The sequence below is a fragment of the Vanacampus margaritifer genome, chromosome 3 (assembly GCF_051991255.1).
Source record: "Vanacampus margaritifer isolate UIUO_Vmar chromosome 3, RoL_Vmar_1.0, whole genome shotgun sequence".
In the NCBI taxonomy this organism is placed as follows: domain Eukaryota; kingdom Metazoa; phylum Chordata; class Actinopteri; order Syngnathiformes; family Syngnathidae; genus Vanacampus; species Vanacampus margaritifer.
Genome location: NC_135434.1, coordinates 15,405,850 through 15,426,074, shown reverse-complemented (window position 1 = coordinate 15,426,074; position 20,225 = coordinate 15,405,850). Strand labels below are relative to the sequence as shown.

The 20,225-nt window shown below is 40.8% G+C and overlaps 1 protein-coding gene across 1 annotated transcript in view; it reads right to left on the bottom strand.

The window, feature by feature from the left end:
* Nucleotides 1-20,225, bottom strand: part of fam222aa (family with sequence similarity 222 member Aa) — a 67,168-nt gene that overhangs the window by 25,430 nt on the left and 21,513 nt on the right. Inside the window, exon 2 of the mRNA XM_077562325.1 lies at nt 3,872-4,014. Coding sequence (XP_077418451.1) covers nt 3,872-3,968 — 97 coding nt within the window. The 5' untranslated portion in view covers nt 3,969-4,014. The remainder of the gene's footprint in view (nt 1-3,871; nt 4,015-20,225) is intronic.

Genomic DNA, 20,225 nt, shown 5'->3' with positions numbered 1-20,225 from the left:
TGGCGAGCTGATCTGAATGCTTCCAGCTGATGGCAGAGCCAGTTAAGTCCTTTTTTATTGAGGGTATGAGGGATTTTTAATGGGAGTCGCATCAATGAACTGTGCAGTCACTCGGCATCTGCATGCAGGGTCTTTTTTGTAAAAGCCTCCTCATTCTCCCATTCCGGGCCTCTCTCCCACCAACATACACACTTTAGTCACAGGACAGAAGAAGCAAATGACACATTTCACCTCTGCTTCATTGCCAGGTAATCAACCTCCTGGACGCTCACCTACTTACTGTGTCTTTGTGAGGGGTGAACTCTGGTATGGGTGCCTCCCATTGTGAGGCTGGGTCACCTTACCAACACCTGCTGCTTGACTAAATGAGACTAAGACAAAAAAAAAAAAACATGATCCTGCTCAGTGTGGCCCATGTCTGCGATCTAAACCTCTTGGCAATACGTTTAACCATCCTCATTATGAACATTAAGTCAGTTTGTGAGATGCTATTTGAATTTCAGGCTTCAAGCGGGAGGGAGGTCGAAAAGGGAAAAGGGAAAACTGAAGGTTTTTCTATTACTTTCTTGATTTGAGTCTTGACTCCCATGTGTGAAAATAGGCTAATCCTGCAAAATTGGGAAGGAATGGATCAAGATGTTGAGGGCCTGCTTTATCTTTTCTCACTTTCATTCCATCATCCCATTTTGTAATTTGAATTTGTGCAGATTGTCAAACTTTGGTCCACAGGGTTCATACATCGTTTCTATGGCTAAAGAAGAAGCATTTTCTTTTAAGATCAAGATTATATCAAATATCTGTACTACTTTATGTCAAGGGTCAGCAACATTTACTGTCAAAAGAGCCATTTTAGGCCAAAGAAATAACAACAAAATCTGTCTGGAGCCGCAAATCATTTGAAGTTTTTGAAGATTGTGATGAAGGAAACAGTGTGTTACTGTAAGTCTAATGTCGTGAGGGCCCAACAGTTAATTTGAGCTGCACCACAAGTTAGACACATAAAAATGTGATAGCAAGATCCAATACTTTTGAGACTCATTTTCTTCTACCTTTTGTCTTCCTTTTTTTTTTCCTTCTTTGTTTTTTCCACACTATTTTGTACTTTTCTGCCTTTCTGTCAAATTTCTGGTATTTTTTGCAATTTTATGGACATATGGTCATTTATTCTTTCTTTTTGGGCATTTTATGGCTATTTTTGACATTTTCTCTTTCTTTTTTTGCTATTAATTTAATGCTAAGTTTCTGAATTTCTTCATTTGTTACTGGACATGTTATAGTATACTTTTTAAATGTTTTCTTTTCTGTCTTTAAAAAAAAAATTCCAGAAACATTTTATGGTAATTTTCTGCCTTCTTTTGTTTTTCGGACATTTTATGGTTACTTTTTAAACCTTTTCTTTTCTGCCCTTTTTATTACATTTTCTGACATTTTTTGCAATTTCATGGACATTTTAAATCAAATTGCATGGTGACTTTTTAGACATTTTAAGATCATTTTGAACACTTTTTCATCTACCTTTCATCTCTCCTTTTCTGACAATTTAAACATTTTGACTGACATTTAAAAAAATATTTTATTATTCATTTATCTAAATCTAATTATCTAAATCATTAATTCATTAAAGAATATTTTATCTCTAAAATAAAAATATGTAACAAAAAGTTATTAATTTCTACTTATTTTTGATATCCACAGGGAGCCACGAGAGAGGGTGGATCCAGAGCTGAAAGTTGCAGACACCTGACTTATGTAAATGTTCATCCATCACATTTCCAGAGGTGGGCATTCCAATGTCGGCCGGTCCATCACTAACAATTTTGCCATTTTGCTGATGAATGACGGGAAACTTCGAAAAACTGACGGACTAAGCACCGAGAGAATCGGGATTTCGTCCGTCACTGAACATGAAATATTGCGACGCATGTGTTTGATCACTGGGGTGACTGCATCGGGGGTTGCTTCAAACAGCTTTGAACATCACTAGTCAATCTGGTACCCGATGGTTGCTATATGCTACCTTGATTGACAGTTCAAGAGCTGTAAACAAGATATTCCACTCATCAGTTTCATATGTCAACTTCCTCTCTTCCCTTTCTCATATTCCTTTTTTATCTCAGTCCCAGCCAGTAAAGGAAGCTGACTGTTTTGTTTTTTTACTTTATTTGGCCGTGTGCCTCTGTGTGACGCAATAAATACATTCTCTGTGCTGCCAATCAAGAAGAAAACAAAGAAGACGAAGAAGCTGAGCTTGACGATCTTAATAGTGGTGATGAACTCTAACCTGCAGATGACCGAAGCGCGGTGATGGACTGACGATAAAATAAAATAATGACTAACTGGCAAAATGTACTGACGCCCACCTCTGCTCATTTCTATACCGCTCATCCTCATTGGGGTCATGGGTGAGCTGGAGCTTTGCCCAGTTCACTTTGGGTGAAAAGTGGGATACACCTTGGGCTGGTTACCAGCCAATCACAGGGCATAAAAAATATGAGATCGAGACATACAGTATCTGGTTATTATTATATAGTTTGTACAACAGCATCAAGCAACGCAGACGAATTCTTGGGCAACCGCACCTGATGATGAATGTATTTTGTTTCTCTGATTTGAACACACCTTTAGTGAAAAAAAGCCTTTAGTGAAAAAAAGCTATTCAAGTACATTAAAGCAGCGGTCCCCAACCACCGGGCTGCGGCCCTGTACCGGGCCGTGGACACCTTTGGACCGGGCCGCTTCGGGCCGCACAGTTGAAAGAATAAAAAAAAACGTACTGTACTTCCGGTTAATTGATTAGCCGAGGCTTAAAAATATTTTATTTTGAAAAGTGACCAGATTCTCTCTGTTTACGACGGACTCTTGACACATGTCAAGATGCTAATTATCTCAGTCGCGTTTTGTTACCCTTGTTATGGTAGTGGACTTGCGTTTGTTGTCGTAGCCTTTTATTAATCAGCCGACGAACAGCCAAGCAAACCCCCCAACCCCAACCCACTGGGTTGCCGGTCCGCCAAAGTTGTGGACACGTATGAACCGGTCCGTGGTGAAAAAAAGGTTGGGGTCCACTGCATTAAAGCACCTTATCCAATAATTTGCAATCAGCGTAATGACCTAAGTAGCAGAATCGCCACGAAGGAAGATTACAAAAGAAACACATCATTTAAGTCAGATGCTTTTTTTAAAGTGTTGCGTATTGTCCCACCGTTGAAGAGACACGCAAGCTGTTATTCCTCAGTTGCTTCTCTATTAATCAGAAACAAAACAACTTCAAAGTGGTCATTACGGAGGCAAACGCGTCACAAATTGCCGCAGTTAAAACCGATCCCAAAAGCTTCAACTCAAATCAAGATCCAATCAATCCTCCACGTGTCTGATTGCTACAGCTGCAAACTGGTTGCAACTAGTTCAGCAACTCATCTTTGCACCATTTTGTGAGTGGACACAGGGGTGGTGCTGGGAGAGCCAACGCAGCAGCTGTCATGCTTTACAGGCGCCCCCCCCCCCCCGACCAGACACTGTAAATGTTTACAGACCCCCTCAGGGTCACGCAGGGCCATGAGGCACGTTAAAACAGTGTTGACACCACCGCACAATCAGCACGGCTTAAACAGCCCCACTCACAATGATGGGCCAAACAACACCACAATCTGGCCTGTAAAGTTTGGAATTCCTCCGAGAAGCGAGGGATCGCGGTGACACAAGCAGCACAAACTGGAAAGTCTTTTTTTACGGTCACTTATTTACAGTCAGGGTTAGCGGTCTGTTTCCATTGTCAAGGACTGATTAACGGAGGGTTATGTGGACACGGTGTACGCATTCCGACTCCATCCTGCAAATTCAACAAGCTCAATTCAACTTTTTGTGGACTCACATTTGCGTCCCAGGGCTTGCGGTGGTTCCAGACTCTTGCTGGCACACGCCGGGTGCTGGGGTGGAGGGTTTTGCCTCCTCTGCAGACAGGCCAGCATGGCGAGGTGGGCACGGTATGACAGCCGGGGGAGTTCTGCGGCCAACCTGAAGCATACAAATACAAAGTTGAAGTGAAATCAGCAACAGGATTTGAGGTCAAAGCTTACATCCGCTATCCTGCTGGGACGTGGCTAAGTGGCTAAATGACGCTCACCCAGGATGCATTTGGGAAAGCTCGCCTACATTTAGAGGGTTCTGCGCCGCATGTGTTGACTGATAAACATACGCCTGCGCTTGGGGGGGGGCGACCCTGGCTCAGTGCGCAACGTTGCTCCACACAGCTAGTCAAGCATATCTCCTGCCTATGAAACCCTGCTCACAACAAACACACAAGTAGCAGCACTTTAGCACATTCCTCTCAGTGCAGTGTGAATGTGGTGATTGATGGCGTTATCTATGGACAGGCGAAGGGGGGAAAAAAAGAAAGAAAACAGCAGTCTGACTGCTAAGCTTAGCATGCAGCAGCCCTGGGGGGCTGTCACGGAGGGCCTTGGGGGACTGACTGGTGTCTGCGTGTATGTGGAGCCGGGTTCTGTACCGTGCAGTCGTGTGTGTCTATGAGCAAATGCGATGGCGAGGGTGGGGGAGACTGCCAACCGTACATCACAGCCGGTGACGGCGCTAATCAATCTCCCTCTAGGCCATAAATCTGTAGCTCTCTCTTTTCCCCTACAACCACCTTCACTCAGGAAAAGTGAGGCAACGGCTGCTAGTTTCCACTGGAAAGGCCCATATCAGGACACATATTCACTATATGGACAAATGGATCGGGATACCTACACTTAATCGAGTAGCTTGAGTCTACCCGTTTATTTGGTGCGCATGGTTGACAAGACAGTCAAGTCAGACTTAGCAAATGCTAACCATGACGCTAACGAGCTGCCAACGTGGTGAGACTTCAAAATGAAATCTTCCCTAACATAGTAATACACATGTTAATTCGCTAATTAAGGACGCACACACAAAAAACAAAAACAAAATAAATACGCTGACATTGTAGAACGTGACGCTTGTTCCTGGCGTTAGCAACTAGTAGCTAGCTAGCCGTTACGCGAGTAGACTGGCAGGAGTCGTCATACTACTTTTCAAAGGCACTTTAATAGTCAAAAATGATGATACTGACCGCCTGACACAGTTGCAGTTCCTATTGGTCCATTTTTGACAAACCAGGCTTACGCAAATGTGCAGTTTAGCCGGCAAGATCCCTACTGTGGTTCTGACGTCACTCTCTCAGCGCCACATTTCACTTACTAGTGTTTCTGTGACTGTCACTTACTAATGCTAATGTTGATTATAGGGCTTAAAGTTAAAAAAAATCCTGAGCATGAACTTTTTCAGGGGAGCAGTGGTGCAGTGTCCAACGTGCCAATTCGTTGTTCGACCAACATCAAGCCCTTGATTACTAGGGGTGGGAATCTTTGAATGTCTCTCGATTCGATTCGATTCCGATTTTGGGGTGTGCGATTCGATTCAGAATCGATTTGCGATTCAAAATAATTTGATTGACAATGATTTTTGCTTCAATCTATAGATGTGCAAGGAATTGTAATGATCTACTCCAGTCTGACCCGCTAATGCTAATTAGCGCGCTACTCGCAGCACTTTTATCACTCAAAAGAACAGCTCCACACTGCAAAAAAAAAACCTTTTATTGGAATAACTTCATTGTGACTTTTTCCTTCTACTTTCTCCTTCTACTCTCTAATGTGGCTACAACTTAACAGTGTATAAGACCGCGTGGGACCACACTACCCCTAAGTGGCCAAAAACATGAACAGCGCTCCAAATAAAGGCACACACAGAAAAAGGCAAGACAGTATAAAATAATTTAAATGAAATCAATTTTGGGATATTTAAAATCGATTCTGAATTGTACCAAATGAGAATCGTGATTCTTATGAGAATACATTTTTGGGCACACCCCCATTAATTACTATTCGATTGGTCGCTATGGATGGACTGGGCATTTTCATTATCCATTTATATTTTGCATAGTACAGTATAGCACTGCGGGTTGTAGTTCCCTCTCGTGCTGCAGCTATCGAATGTTTTGGTATTCAAATATCCTACGGAAAATTCTATTGAACAATCAGGTATTTGGATAAAAATAATATTTTCGCAAGGTGAAAGAAAAATTATGAATACAGAAGACATAAAAAATATATTTCCACTTACTAATGATCGACCAACTTTAATTTCTAGATAATTTACTTTTTTTTCAATTTTTTTTTTTTTTACTGAAATTAAAAAATGTTCCCAGGAAGTTAAGGAGATTTTAGACAAATCTCTCCCCATGGATTTTGGAATGTCGTCCCGTTAAATATTAGGCGACCTCCTTCTCTACCCACTCTTAAAACACATCTTTGTTCTTTGTTTGACTCGGCATGAAACTCTTCATTGTTTCAATGTTTCATGGTGCCTGCTGTATTTTGTTATTAATTTATTTATTTTATTAACTTATCTACTTGTGTTATTTTATTGACTTATTCATTGACCCACTTAAGATAAGTATTAATTTATTTGGTGTTATTTTTGTTTTACCTGTCTTTATTCCATGACTGATTTTTACTCCATGTACTTCGTATGAAATGAAATTCCGAGTTGAGTAGTTTTTGGTCTGTGAGACAAAGAGTGACGTCAGAACCACAATTGTGATTTTGCCAATTTGTTAATTGATTACTTGTCGATTAATCGATTAATTTTGACAGCTCTATATGATTGTTGCAATTTTGCTACTGTACTACTATTACTTTAAAGGGTTAAGTGAAATCATTTTTTTTCTCTTGTGTATTCATAATTGTTCTTTGACCAAGCATTTTTATTTTATTTGACCAGAATATATGATTATTTAATAGAATTTCAGCAGTATATTCAAATACCAAAATTATAGCTTGCATCCTTTCCTTTCCACAGGAAGTGAAATTGAAAGTTGAACAACCACCGCCTTTGTAATTTTCACTGCAAAAAGTGCACAAAATTATGGAGTGTGTCTTTGGGGGATTTTTTTTTTTATCCATTTGCGAGGCCTCGTTCCCAATCTAGCTGATCCCAAAAATGTTTGAGGTCAAGTTTTTCTGCACTAAAATCATCCAAGCATGTCTTTATGGGCCTTGCTTTCTCTGCATCCAAACAGTTCCTAAAGTCAGAAGCAAATAATTATCCAAAATGTCTTGGTAAGAAGGAAAATTAAGATTCAGCGAGAACTAAAAGGTTAACAGTCATCATTAACAGTTTCACAATAGTGACTGATTACAAGTTGTCTAGTTGGATTATATACCAGACGAGGACAGTTAAAGTAAAACCACCAAAGTCGACGAAGTGTTCTTTTATGATAAGATTGATACTCCCTCACTCAGCACATTTTTTTGGTTTCCAGGGAACAGGCAGTCACACGGTAGAAAACTGGCAAAGTCCACTCACAGCTCGCATGCACGCTGCGCCGCTAAAAAGAATTGTGGCCTTCATATTAACTCTGCCAGAGTCTCGTGTCCAAAACGCATCGCCATGAATCACTATCTTCCCAACCTCCTTTCATATTAAAACAAAGAACAGGAGCAAATATTTCATCTGGGCTGTCAGTGGCAGCGTCAGGCATATTATTGAAAAATGATTTCTCATGCACCTCTCACAAGCTTGTGTACTGTTATTTATTGCCATCGGCCCATTACTTGAGTTTTATAGATGAGCATTTTACAAAGAAAGCAAGCAATTACAATGATTATCTATTAAATTAAAAATAATCCACAAAAGCCGTTGATAAATAAAAATAGCATGCTCGAAAATAATTTTGCATTTTGATGAACATAGAGCAAAATTAATAATAGAGATATTTAATACCACATTTTTCAGACAAGTACTCAACTTATGATTAGTCACCGAAATTGATACCATGATAACCCTAGTATTTTTGATAGACAATAAACAATGACCGATTAATTTAAAGAAAGACTATAAATTCCAATATAGCATTTTGTCTTGAAATTGCAAGAAATTATTGGCAATTTTCCGGCCCGATACTGATATCTTGTATTGGTACTCGCCCACACCGAATTAATGCAACTTAGTTTTATAATTTTCTATTTATAATTTAAAGGCAACACATCATCAGTAGGGTAAAACTAACCTGTCTCACGACGGTCGCGACCCGACCCCGGATAAGCGGAATTGAAGACGGAAAAAATTTAAAGGAGAAGTCAACACCCCCAAAGATTATTGACAATAATATGTGCTATGCAGCCCCAATATAAATTGACCAGCAAAATCCACCCCAGAAGGCGGCCATTTTGCTACTTGCTGTCGAGCGAAAATGACATCACAGTTGCTCAGGTCTCAGGTAACAACCAATCACCGCTCAGCTTCAGGAAAAAGGTGAACTGTGATTGGTCGTTGCCCTGAGCAACTATGATGTCATCTTCAGTCGACAACAAGTGACAAAATGGCCGCCCCTTGGATTTTGCTTCATAACTCATATTCCACAAATGTAATATTAATCAGAATGTCGTGTTTAGGCTAGTGAGGTCACATATAACATATTATTGTCAAGAAATGTTTAAGGTTGACTTCACCTTTAATAATGTTTGATTGTAAAACACAATGTGTAAAATCATACACAATGACTACAGAGTCTGTTTCCACTCACACACACACATTGCTGATGGCAGAGAGGGGCCACTCTATTGCTCACCAGGTGCTTGTGTAAAAAAAAAAAAAAAAAGGTCGTTCACGGTGTCATTTCCTCTGGCACACGGGCGGGCTGGCCCAAACACACTTTGAGTTCATTACTGGCTGTTCACGTAATCCTTTTCTGCGGGCCCTCTCGACGTGCTCGCTAATGTCACCAGCAGCCCATCCTCACACACCATTTGTTAAAAGGCCGGAGAGGAAGGGTAGATTGAGACTAAAAGCTAGCTGGTGGTGGTAGTGCTGCGGGGGGGATGGGGTACTTCCACATTTTTCCCCCGTCGGAAATGAAAGACAATCGCATAACTGCGCTCCATTTTTCTCCATTTGCCGCTCACCAAATGTATTTGGAGGCATTATGCTTTGCTGAAAAAGACCCAGTTTTTCAATTCAATTTCAAGAAGGCAATTTTCTCCCATTATTGCCTTTAAGAGCGGAGCAGAAGAAGCAAGTCGTTGGCTTGTTTGTCATGCCAACCTCCCCCCACTCCCCAAGGCCCCCCCCCCCTCCGTCTCTTTTCCTCATCTCCTCCTTTCAGGTATGGCGCTGCTTAGCAGATGTCGATCAGCGGCAGGAAACGATGTTCCAAGCGAAACACCCCGACCCATCATAACAGCTGCTCCCAAATAGCCCGTCACGCTCGGATCAACCCCCTTGAATATGCTGAAGAATGCGAGCGAGTGGGCGCATTCAAAACCACCTGCACTTCACTTGCTCATCAAATCCACTCACAACTCTCCTATTACACCAGCGCGGCCGTATCTCCCAAGCCAGGATGTCTATCGTTGTGATAAACGCTGCTGCTGGGTTTGCAGCGGGGGCGGGAAGGATCAGTCCCACGAGATGAGGGAATAAGCCGGAATCAGGAGCCAGTGGGCTCGGCGAAGGGCTATTTCTTCGTTAAAAGGTTCTTAAACGGCAGAGGAGATCAGAGGAGATGTCTCCACGCACCCAAAGCTGTCTTTCCAGATAAGCATCCTGCAAAGTGGAGGATGGAACAAGCTGAAACAACTGAGTGTTTAGTTTGGTGTGTGTGTGCACGTTTTAAGACTTGCTCAAGGGAAAAGCTGGTAAAAGGGCGATCGTAAGGTACGATGAGTTTAATGTACTGCATTTCCACCTTATTTCTTAGGAAAATCTGTTCGGGCAAATGTACCGGTAACTGTTGCTAATTATAGACCAGAAATGGGTGCTGACAAGGAATCCGTCAATGTGCTACAGACAAGAAATGCATGAGCAGTGGTGACCACAAAATAGTCCACAAGAAAAATATTTTTAAGGTGCCTTACAGAGCACACAAGGAACGTTTAAAATATAACACACACACACAAATAATAATAGTAAATAAAATCAAGACTAGAGACTAACATATTTTGAGAGTTTGGTTTATAGATTCAATCAGGTTCCACTAATGCTGTCAGGGGTCGTCATGTCACAAGCAGATTTGAATGAAATTCAGTGTGCTCATTGAAAGTGAGGACACAACACTAAAGCTCAAATTTTAGGTCAATTGAAGCAGGGGTTCGAGAGCTATGGCCCGCTGAATTTGGATATTTCTGGTAAAAAAAAAAAAAGGGTGTGTGGCCTTCCTTTGAACACTTATACGGAAGGGACTACTGAGTCAGAAAATATAAAACAGGTATTGTTGAAAAGGGAATTCAACAAGGATTCCAAATCTGTAATCATTACGAAGATTGGTGCATATTTTAGTAACTTGACCTTTTGACCTATAATTTGACCTTAAAATTGACCTCAGGACGTCAGGCAATTAATATTAATAATTGTAATCAATTGCATGACTTCACTAGTTAACTCATGCTGTGAGTCATAATGTACAATATTTGTTTTTCTAGGTTTTCATACTCTTGTTAACAAAAGTAAATAAAAAAGAAAAGTTAAACTAATAGAACTAGTTTAAACGATTTTTTGTTTGTTTTTGTTTTTACATCTATAGCCGTCAATGGCAGTGATTAAAATCAAATGTAATCACCTTTTTTCCTCTTTGGGGGTGGGGGGTGATTTTGCACTCTAAAAACAATTGGGTCAATAGTAACCCAATTATGGATCAAAAATGGACCAATCCACTTTATGGGTCAATGTGACCCAACTTTGAGTCAAGAAATGGTTCTTTTAGTGTAAAACAACTCATAAATATTGGTCAGATCCTTTACTTGGGTCCAAAAATTGGGTCATTTTGTATAAAACAAACGAGAAAGTTGGGTCAAATTGACCCATAAAGTGGATTGGTCCATTTTTGATCCATAATTGGGTTACTTTTGACCCAACTGTTTTTAGAGTGTGGCACGGCAGCGTATTTTGAATGACATTAAGGATGAAGAGTAGGTGGGGGTGCAGGGGATCAAAACTGAAGTAGTTTCAAACGACAGATGGATTTTTCACAAAATTGACAATGGGAAATATAAATGTTGAAAACTAAATAAAATAATAATTATTGTTTGAAATATTTATTTATTTATTTTGTATTACTAAACTTATCTAGGCCTACATTAGAGAGTAAAGCTGAATTGCTTTGTCCTATTATTATCATTTTTAATACATAGATATAAACAACACGTTCCTATTTAATTTTATGGAAACATTTTAGTCTGGCTTTTTAAAAACATTACATAGCACCTATACTGAACATTTGTTTCCAAGTGTCACCCCCTTGGTGCTCCTGGTCCAAATCTTTCCTAGCTAACTCCACGTTTTCCAGCGCGGGACCACATGTGGACCGGGATCCTGCCAGAGCCCCTCCACCCTGATTTGGGGTGGGTGCGGCGTTAACCTAATTGAATGGTGACCCTGCCGTCTCACTGTGGGACACCCCATGCAGTGCTTTTAACAAGCTGCTGTGTCTCTTCTCCTAATAAGCCCAAACAAGTTAATCCAATCGACACACTCTAACCCTTTCCTTTTCTTTAACAAGGCACTGCACTACCCCGTAATCCCTCACCTACCCCCCTTGTCCGTCACCGCGCTGTCACACGAATACAGAGGGAGAGAAAGGTTCCATTAGCAGAGAGAGGCAGTAAAACCCTCAGCTCGCCACTTTCCACCCATCCGCACAAAATAATACGCAGTATATTGAAAATGCACACAGACGTGCTCACATGTGCCCGTGCGAGAGCCCGTCCATTTGGACTTGGCATTCAATGAGCGGGGGTTGTGCTTGCTGACCCCGTTCCACGCACACAAACAACAAACGAAATTTGCGAGGGGACATTTGCCGACAGGCACGCACCGTGGGACATAAAAAAGGGCATTGTTAGCAAACCCTCCCAGCTCCACAAACACAAGCCACTGATTCCCTAACAATACAAGCCCCTGGATGCACTCACCCACCAGCTCTCTGCACAGCTTCACAATAAATAACCCGCACAACAAAAGGCCATTGTGTGTAAAAGCCCACAGTTTAGGCATCATTGCCGTGATATACAGTGTAGGAATAACATACTGACAGCCGAGTCTTACGCATGCGAGGCCATGTGTTGCTGTTATTGAGGCTTATAGCGCCTTGTATTTCGCGCCGACATATTTATAAGAGCGGATGAAGGGCATCTTGGCACAGACGCTCAGCTGCAAGGGCTCCATATAGCAGTCAGCTTCGATAGCTTCATCCACGGGATGAAGGGTGAGGAATGTCTGGCAGTCCAATAGCAGCGGGCCGCCTGTCATCTCTGATCAAAATACGCCTGTCTAGACTAATGTCAAGCCTGTAATCGCAATGAAGACTAATTGACTGCACAGCCGACTGCTGCATCTTTGATTTCATTCATGCTAAATGGGAGACGCAAAAGGCTTCCCATGTGGCGAGCACATTCACAATGCAGACGCCAAGTAGAGACGCAAGGTCCGCAGATGACTGTCCATGAGGAACACAGAGAAAACCCTATGAAAATAAACTCTACATTCTAAGCGTGTGTTATGTCTTGATGGATTTCAATAAATAAAACATAGTGACGATCCTTTTCCTCTAACTATGACGGCATACAAGGGCCACGTCTAAAAAAAAATGCTGGTATTGGTCTAAAAAGTAGTATCGAACATAATAATTTGTTATTCTTTAAAATTTGGTAATCTGATTTGTAAAAATCCAGACAACAAATATAAAAACAAACCAAAAATGGGTGCAATACAGCTAAGTGAGGATAAGCAGTTCGGAAAATGGAGGGATGGATGGATGCTAATAAATTCTTAAAAAAAAAGGGGGGGGGCTTTGTTGAAGAATTTAAAACCAAATTATCAGTGCAATCTTGAGGGAGTATAACTAATAATCTCTACACACTCTGGTAATAAGAATGACAAATAACACTAACAGATAATTAGTTGTTGTAAACAACATTATAAAAATTTGTAATTTTTACTTGAAAAAAAACAAGTAAAGTGTTTTCACTCAGAAATGCTAAGTACATTTTACAAGGTTAGATTTGAATAAATTTTACTCGTTTATTTAGACAAAATAAAAAGTACTCAAGGGTTGAGGAAGGAACCTACAACCTTCATGTTGGGAGACAGCCACTCTACCACCTGAGCCATGCCGCTCAATCTGTGTGCTAGCATGTGGAATCCTTATATTTCAATAATGCAGTGTAGTGGCAAACAGGAAGAGTGGCATGGCTCAGGTGGTAGAGTGGCCGTCTCCTAAACTGAAGGTCATGAGCTTGTTCCTCAACGCTTGAGTAATTTAAAAAGTAAATAAATAAATCAACTGGTTAAATGTACTCAAAACTCTCCTTGTAAAATGTACTTAGAATTTCAGAGTGAAAAAAAATCCACTCGTTTTTTTGGTGTGGTTTTTTTTACAGTGAATGTTAAAGACAGATGTAAAACAAAGAAAAAATATAATGTGTACCTAAGAGATGTATCGTGTGCAGTAATGACTGCACGTCCTCGTGGACCCCTGCTGGGAGAGTCCCTGCCTCTGCATAGAGGAACCAAAAGTACTCTCCGAACATGACAGAGCCTCTTGCGCTCCTGCTGATACCAGCCGGAGACTTTGAGCAACACGAATGTGGCTTACAGTTGTCAAAGAAAACCGCAGGGGAAAGTCTTCTTCTGCCGGCGTTGAGTTGGTCGTATTGTTTTGCAGCAAAGTTGCCTGTCATCTAACCACACTTGCACACACACATCTTGTGAAAGTCGAGCAGAGGAGCCGCTCACGCTAAACTGTTGATCACAGGTGCGAGGTGCGTCAGAAGAGCCGTGCTGGCATTCTGGATGTTAAATATCTGCATGCACGTAATACTCCGCCAAAATGTGAAAAATGAGCTGCACTTTATTGGCTCTCGCGTTGGGATTTATATTTTCCCCACAAGCAGAATTACACACCATTTGTAAAGCATTGTTGATAGAGCAAAAATGTCTTATTCCAATGTGGCACAATCTTTTATAGTCCCAGACAGGCCCATTCACAGCTTAACACGGCAACAATAAAACAAGGGATCTTTTTTTCTTCCCCCTTCACCCATCATCCTACGGCTCGCTTGAATATTCAAACACTTTCCATTGTCTTTCTGTGTTTTGTTCATTGTTTGTTGTGCTGTCATTTCACTGTTTGGCTCCTGAACTTCAAAGAAAGGCTTATGTCAGTTTATGATGAAATGGAGGGAGCGGGCGCGAGGAATGAATAAAAAGAAAAGGAAAAGCTTCCATCAGAATGGCCCTGCCTCAGAACGCATGCTTATTAATGGCTCTTCAATAAATCAATGACATATAATTAAATTCAAACAGTGTGATTCCTTCCCTGGGCTGCTAGCAGGCTGACTCCACACATTGCTCTCTGCCGTGCCTAAGGTGACCCCAATTCCCGTGGTCCTTTCACTGGAGGGTGTCACAGATCCAATACTCAGTCATGCATAACATTAGTGCGCCGCCAAGCCTACGAGGCAATCAAATAGGACACCGGCAAAATGTTGACACTGATCCCACTTGATATATTTGAAGTGTGACAAAGGCGTTTTTGCTCGGCTGGATATTAAAAGAGTACACAAGCCAGGATGACACGACTGCTCACAAGTGAATGTGAGGACGGAAGCGAGGATTCACTTCAGCAGCCTTTCCCTTAATAGCGGGGGCCGTCCAGCTGTTGTCGTCCCTTCCCCTCCTCCCTGTCCAAGATGGAGCAGACCAAGACAAGACAGGATCTACTTGGATGGAGTGAGAGGATGCGGCTGGTAATCACCTGCTGAATCAAAGCGCAGATGGCACAATCATGACCATGATTTCCATGAAGAAGTCATTCAAGAAGTCTAAAGCTCAGACTTGTCTCCACCAATAATGTGACATGTCAATCAGCCCACTTTTCTGAACCGTTTTCCAGTTTGTAGTTTGATTTTGACACTCAGAAGTCCAATGATTGGTCCAAAATCAACCCAAAATTTTGTGTGACAATTGAAAAAGGAATGAGAAAAACAACCCATGCTACATGTCAAGGACATGAAAAGCTTGGATGCCCTCCAGTTTTTCCTACATCTGCATTGGTATCTTATTAGTGGTGCAACGGATCATCACTCAACGTAACACGCTAAGCCTAACTTCAAAATAAAGTTGACCAAATACAGTAATAAATTGATGGCAATGCAAATAGCCTTAATACACTTTTACTTTGAAGTTCGCCCACGTCGTGGCGTGATGGCTAGATGACTTCCCTTTTAGATGTTTTTTTATCGTAGTTGATTGACATTGTAGTTGTGGCCAACATCAACACAACGCTATCATGAACTCATGTTCAATTGCTAATTTAGGATACTGAGAAACCACTAATTAATTACGCCATCATTGTATGATACGGCAGAAGTCTCAGACGTAAGTGGCTAGCGGCTAGCTGTTAGCATGACCAACGAGTGTCTGGCTGCTGGTGTTGGTAAGTAAGTTGGTACCTGGCTTACTTGAATTATTTTTCAATATTCTGGACCAAGGCTACTTTGTAATTCACTCTCCATGTTTAAAGGAAGGGAGTGTTCCTTAAATTGTACGTTGAGGTCTTTTCATTATTTTATAAAACACTTTTGCCCATTAAAAAAGAAAAAACATTCAACTCAAAATGTCAAACTTAGCTGTTTAGATGATAGGAACACAACTTTAAGCCATTTATACCTTATTTTACACAGGAACCACTTAAAAATAAGAATGTTTCTGCCTCATATTGCACTTGCAAGTTGTGTTCCTAAATCCTAAACGGTTATATTAGACATTTTGAATTGATTTTTTTTTTTATGGGAAAATGAGTTTTACCAAATAAATGAAGACATTAAACCCTACACGACTATATTAGAAATTTTGAATAGATTATTTTTTTATTTAATGGAAAAAGCACTTTACATAAAAATAAAGACAAAGCGCTATTTATATATATTTTTTGCTGATCCGAAAAACGATCCGGTCCGTGACTCAAATCCGTGATCCAATCCAAACCGTGACTTTTGTGATCCGTTGCATAACTATATCTTATAAATACTTTAATTTCCACAAAGCATTATCCTTCACTTTGGGTCACCACAGTGCATTATAGATTGGTAAAATTGTGATCAGGCTTAGGATTCCATCGTTTTATGTGCATTGCTAGTTACCAAAATCTTTGAGAATAATGTGACATCAAAGAGACTGCACAAAACTTGACAATGAATTTAACATGTCTTGAAAAATGACATGGTGTGCTGCGCTATATGTTTCAACTATATACAGAAACAAGCAACACAAGCTCTGTTAATTAGGGTGACCATATTTTTATTTCCAAAAAAGGAAGATAACTCGGCTCGGCCTCAGTTTATTCAAAGATGCCATACATTATAACTATTTTAACATAAAATAAAACAAAAACTATAACTCTCTTTTGAAGTTTTACTTGGCAAATAAATAAATAATGACATAATGTTGCCGCCGCATCAAATAGTTTTTTTTAAACTCTTTTACTGCCAAAAGTTATCCAAAAAACAACCCCTACAGTGCCAGCCGATTTCGAGTATTTTAACTCAACTTTCAAGGCAAACAGAAGATTGTGTGCTTTGATTACATAAACATGGTGGATACAATATGAACGATTGGATTCCATTTTTTCATTAGAAAAAAGTATGTGTCTACCTTATTCCGTTCTTTAGAAATCACCAAAACAAGAACAAAACAAGCTTTTTGTGAAACAGTGAATTTGACATTAATATTTTTTGTTTAGTAACGCTCAATGAATTCCATTTATTGTGACAACCGCTTTGATCATTCACATCATCCTTGAAAACGTTCTATTTCCTAAGATCCACCATGTTTTCACGTAATTTGATACCCGGGAGCCCGTTGAAAAGAGATACAATGCTGCCATCTGCTGGCCATACTTAGTGGGTGTTTTTCCCCACGTCCTCGCGATCGACTTGCGAGCAGTCCGTGGTCTGCCAGTTGTAATAACACAGTGTACTTTGCCTCCCATTTCTTGCACAATCTAAACTGGACAATTTCATTTTTTTTATTTTCAAACAGGATGCAAAAAACTGGACATGTCCAGGCAAAAGAGTACATTTGGTCACCCTACTGAAATGAAATGAGCCCAAATCTAGTGGAAACTATGGAATTCATGTTGTTGACAGAGCAATTGTTATTCTGCCTATCACACACCACTGAAATACACAATAACTAGATCAGAATGTACCATTCCGAACGGTAACGGGGAAATATGAAACTTAACTATAACCTTTGGTAAATCCAATAGAAAGCAGTCTCTCATCTTAAGTGCGATGGCTTCAAGCATTGATCCCTAGTTTTTCCTGGCAGGGTCCTGATACCACTGAAGTGGTCAGGTTCTAATGATCTCAAATAGTGGCAGATTCACTTGACAAAGGCAACCCGATAAGGGCTGCATGTTATCAAACGGTTTGACCAGCCACAGGCAGAAGAAAAGGTCATCACTCAGACAGCAGCACATGCGCCCACTCAAGGATTCTTGATCCATTTGCTGTCATATATTTGGACTCACGTTCTGCTTTGGATTCTACATCAAGGAGAAAGCGGCTGGCATTGAGCATTACTCTTATGCTGCCATGACTTAAAATGATCAGACGTCGCCAGAGACACTCATTTGAAGTTTCCAGCAGGATACACAGAAGATAAACCCTGATATATTTTAGTTGGAGTGAGCGTGCAACTGTCACTGAGATCAGGTGTAAAGCCTGTTAGCGTTTCTCTGAGCTCCACATGAAGGAACTTGGTCAAAGTCATTTAGTTTATTGATGTTTCCAGCAGAGATGTTTCATGCTAGTCAAGCTTGCAAACACATCAAACATATCAGGAATAAAAATAAAAAAGCCTCGGAGACATCCCTCTTCTCTCACACTTGCAGGCAGATGAGCTCCTTCAGCGCTGCGTGCTCCTGCATCAGTGCCTGAGTTTGTCCTTCACAAGAGACAGGTAACACTGCCAAGACCCGGTAATTAGTGCAGATGGAGACTAGAATACTTGCTTCGCCTCCCTGCAAAAATGCCAAAGGAGGCAATCTATAAATTCCTGCATATTAATGCGATTTAAAACCACTTCAGACACCTTGCTGGAGGCAGGTGATAAAAAAAAAAAAAAAAAAAAAGGGGGGGACGGTAGACTACTTGGCACACAGCCGCTGATACGACATGAGCTCTGTCTCAGCAACTTCCTGACCAAACACCACTTTCCCGCACACACACACACCAAGTAACTTGATCATCTATAACACTATTCCAGAAAACGCTCTCCAAATCCTGACCTTAGGCTTTTCAACCTGGTCCCTATCAATAATTAACCGTTAATCTAAAAACCTATTTTAGTTGGGTCATCTTTTTCCACTATTGTCCCTGCTCCTCCATCCATGTCCTTCCCCTTTCGTTCTGTAAGATCTAGTTAAAGATGCCATTAGCATGAGAAAGCAGGCTGGTAATTGTCTTTACCCTACTGAGTGATCCCTGGATAGAGGATTAAGGCGAGAGAAAGCCCGATTTCAACTGAGAGCCCAGATGCTGCCCACAGCCACCCACTCCAGATTAGATTAGACTGCAGTGGGATGAAACCCAACGGTACCTTCAAGCAACATTAAAGATAAAGCGCGGACAAGAGCTTAAAACCAATAAACATTTATGCAGCAGCATGTGCGCACCTGTTTTTCAAATTTTGGAAGGTGGTTGAAATGTAATTTTCGGAATCTACTGCTTTTTTCCTTAAAAAGAGGAAATCAGTTGAGAATGTTCCCCTCCTCTCTCGGTCGCTCTGATATAGGCAGAGTGCAGCATTTAGCTCTGCATCTCCCTAAATCATTCCCCCGGGCCACCCTGTCCGTCGCTAATCTGCCCGCCACCACCCGCTCATAAGGAGGTGTCACATTTCTGGCACTCTTCCACAGGATAAGCGCTTCAAACACCAGAGCTTCTCTCCTCTTGACCTTTCCACGGAGATGATCGATTAAGCCCATTGGATTTATTCCGTCAACAGGCAGCCATCACATCAAAAAGGCAAGGAATTTACCTCAGAGGCAGACCTAAAATCCATATAAGCTTCGCGAGGGTTCCATTTTTTATTGGCTTTGGCAATCCACTTCTCACAGAGCATTAATAAGCACTTTTTTCAGAGGCTGTTTGTTATCTGAATGACTGCAGCTCTTTAATTACTGAAGCAAATGACAACGGCAACAGAGCGGCGTTCTTTCGCAATCTGTCGTCCTTTGAAGCTGCGATGCGAGGAAAACTGTTTAGCAAGCATTCCTGCCAGAAAATGACTGAAAACTTGAAATCAAAACAATGATAATGACAATAGCGCAGACCTCTGCCAAGGTTTAACAGTATAAACTGAAGAGAGCATTTGGATTTGTTTGTCTGACCTAATTGAGGACAGTTTCTGTAAGCGGTAGTGTCGAAGTGGCAGAACTGCAAATAACAGGAATGCAATATAAAATCTCCTAGCATTAAAAGTACGGATTCAGTCTCATCTAGTGTTTTTATCAAGACCACACCAACTGAGACCTAGACATCGAGACTAGAGAGTATTGAGACTGAGACAAGACCAAGACTGTAGTGATGGACAAATGAAGCTTCATGAAGCATTTGTGATATATATATTTTTTTACTGCTATAGATGCTACTCTTGGTTTAAAGATATAGTGGAAATGTAATCAATTTCCATTGCACTAGTCTTTATCTTTAAACCAAGAGCACCATCTAGAGGAATAAAAAAATAGCAAGTGCATCATGAAGCTTCATGAAGCTTCATTTTCCCATCACTACAAGATTGTATATCAAATAAAATCACCCCCCCCCCCCAAAAAAAGAACAAAAGAACCAGTAAAAAAATATATATTTTTGTTAGCAACAAAAACAAATTCCGCTATGTTGTTTTTGAAAACAACTGAAAGTGCAATGAAACAAATCTCAAATCTAAGCAAATTTGTCGTTTCACTTCTAATCACAGTAGTACTAACCTGCTCTCAACCGGTCTTGATCAAAAATCCCAAGTCTGCCCTATCGAGACCAAGACAAGAGTAAAAATGCCTTTGATTCCGAGGCGAGACTAAGACCCTTAAAAAGTGGTCTTGAGATCAGTCTCAATTCAAGTCAAGTCATCTTTACTCAAGA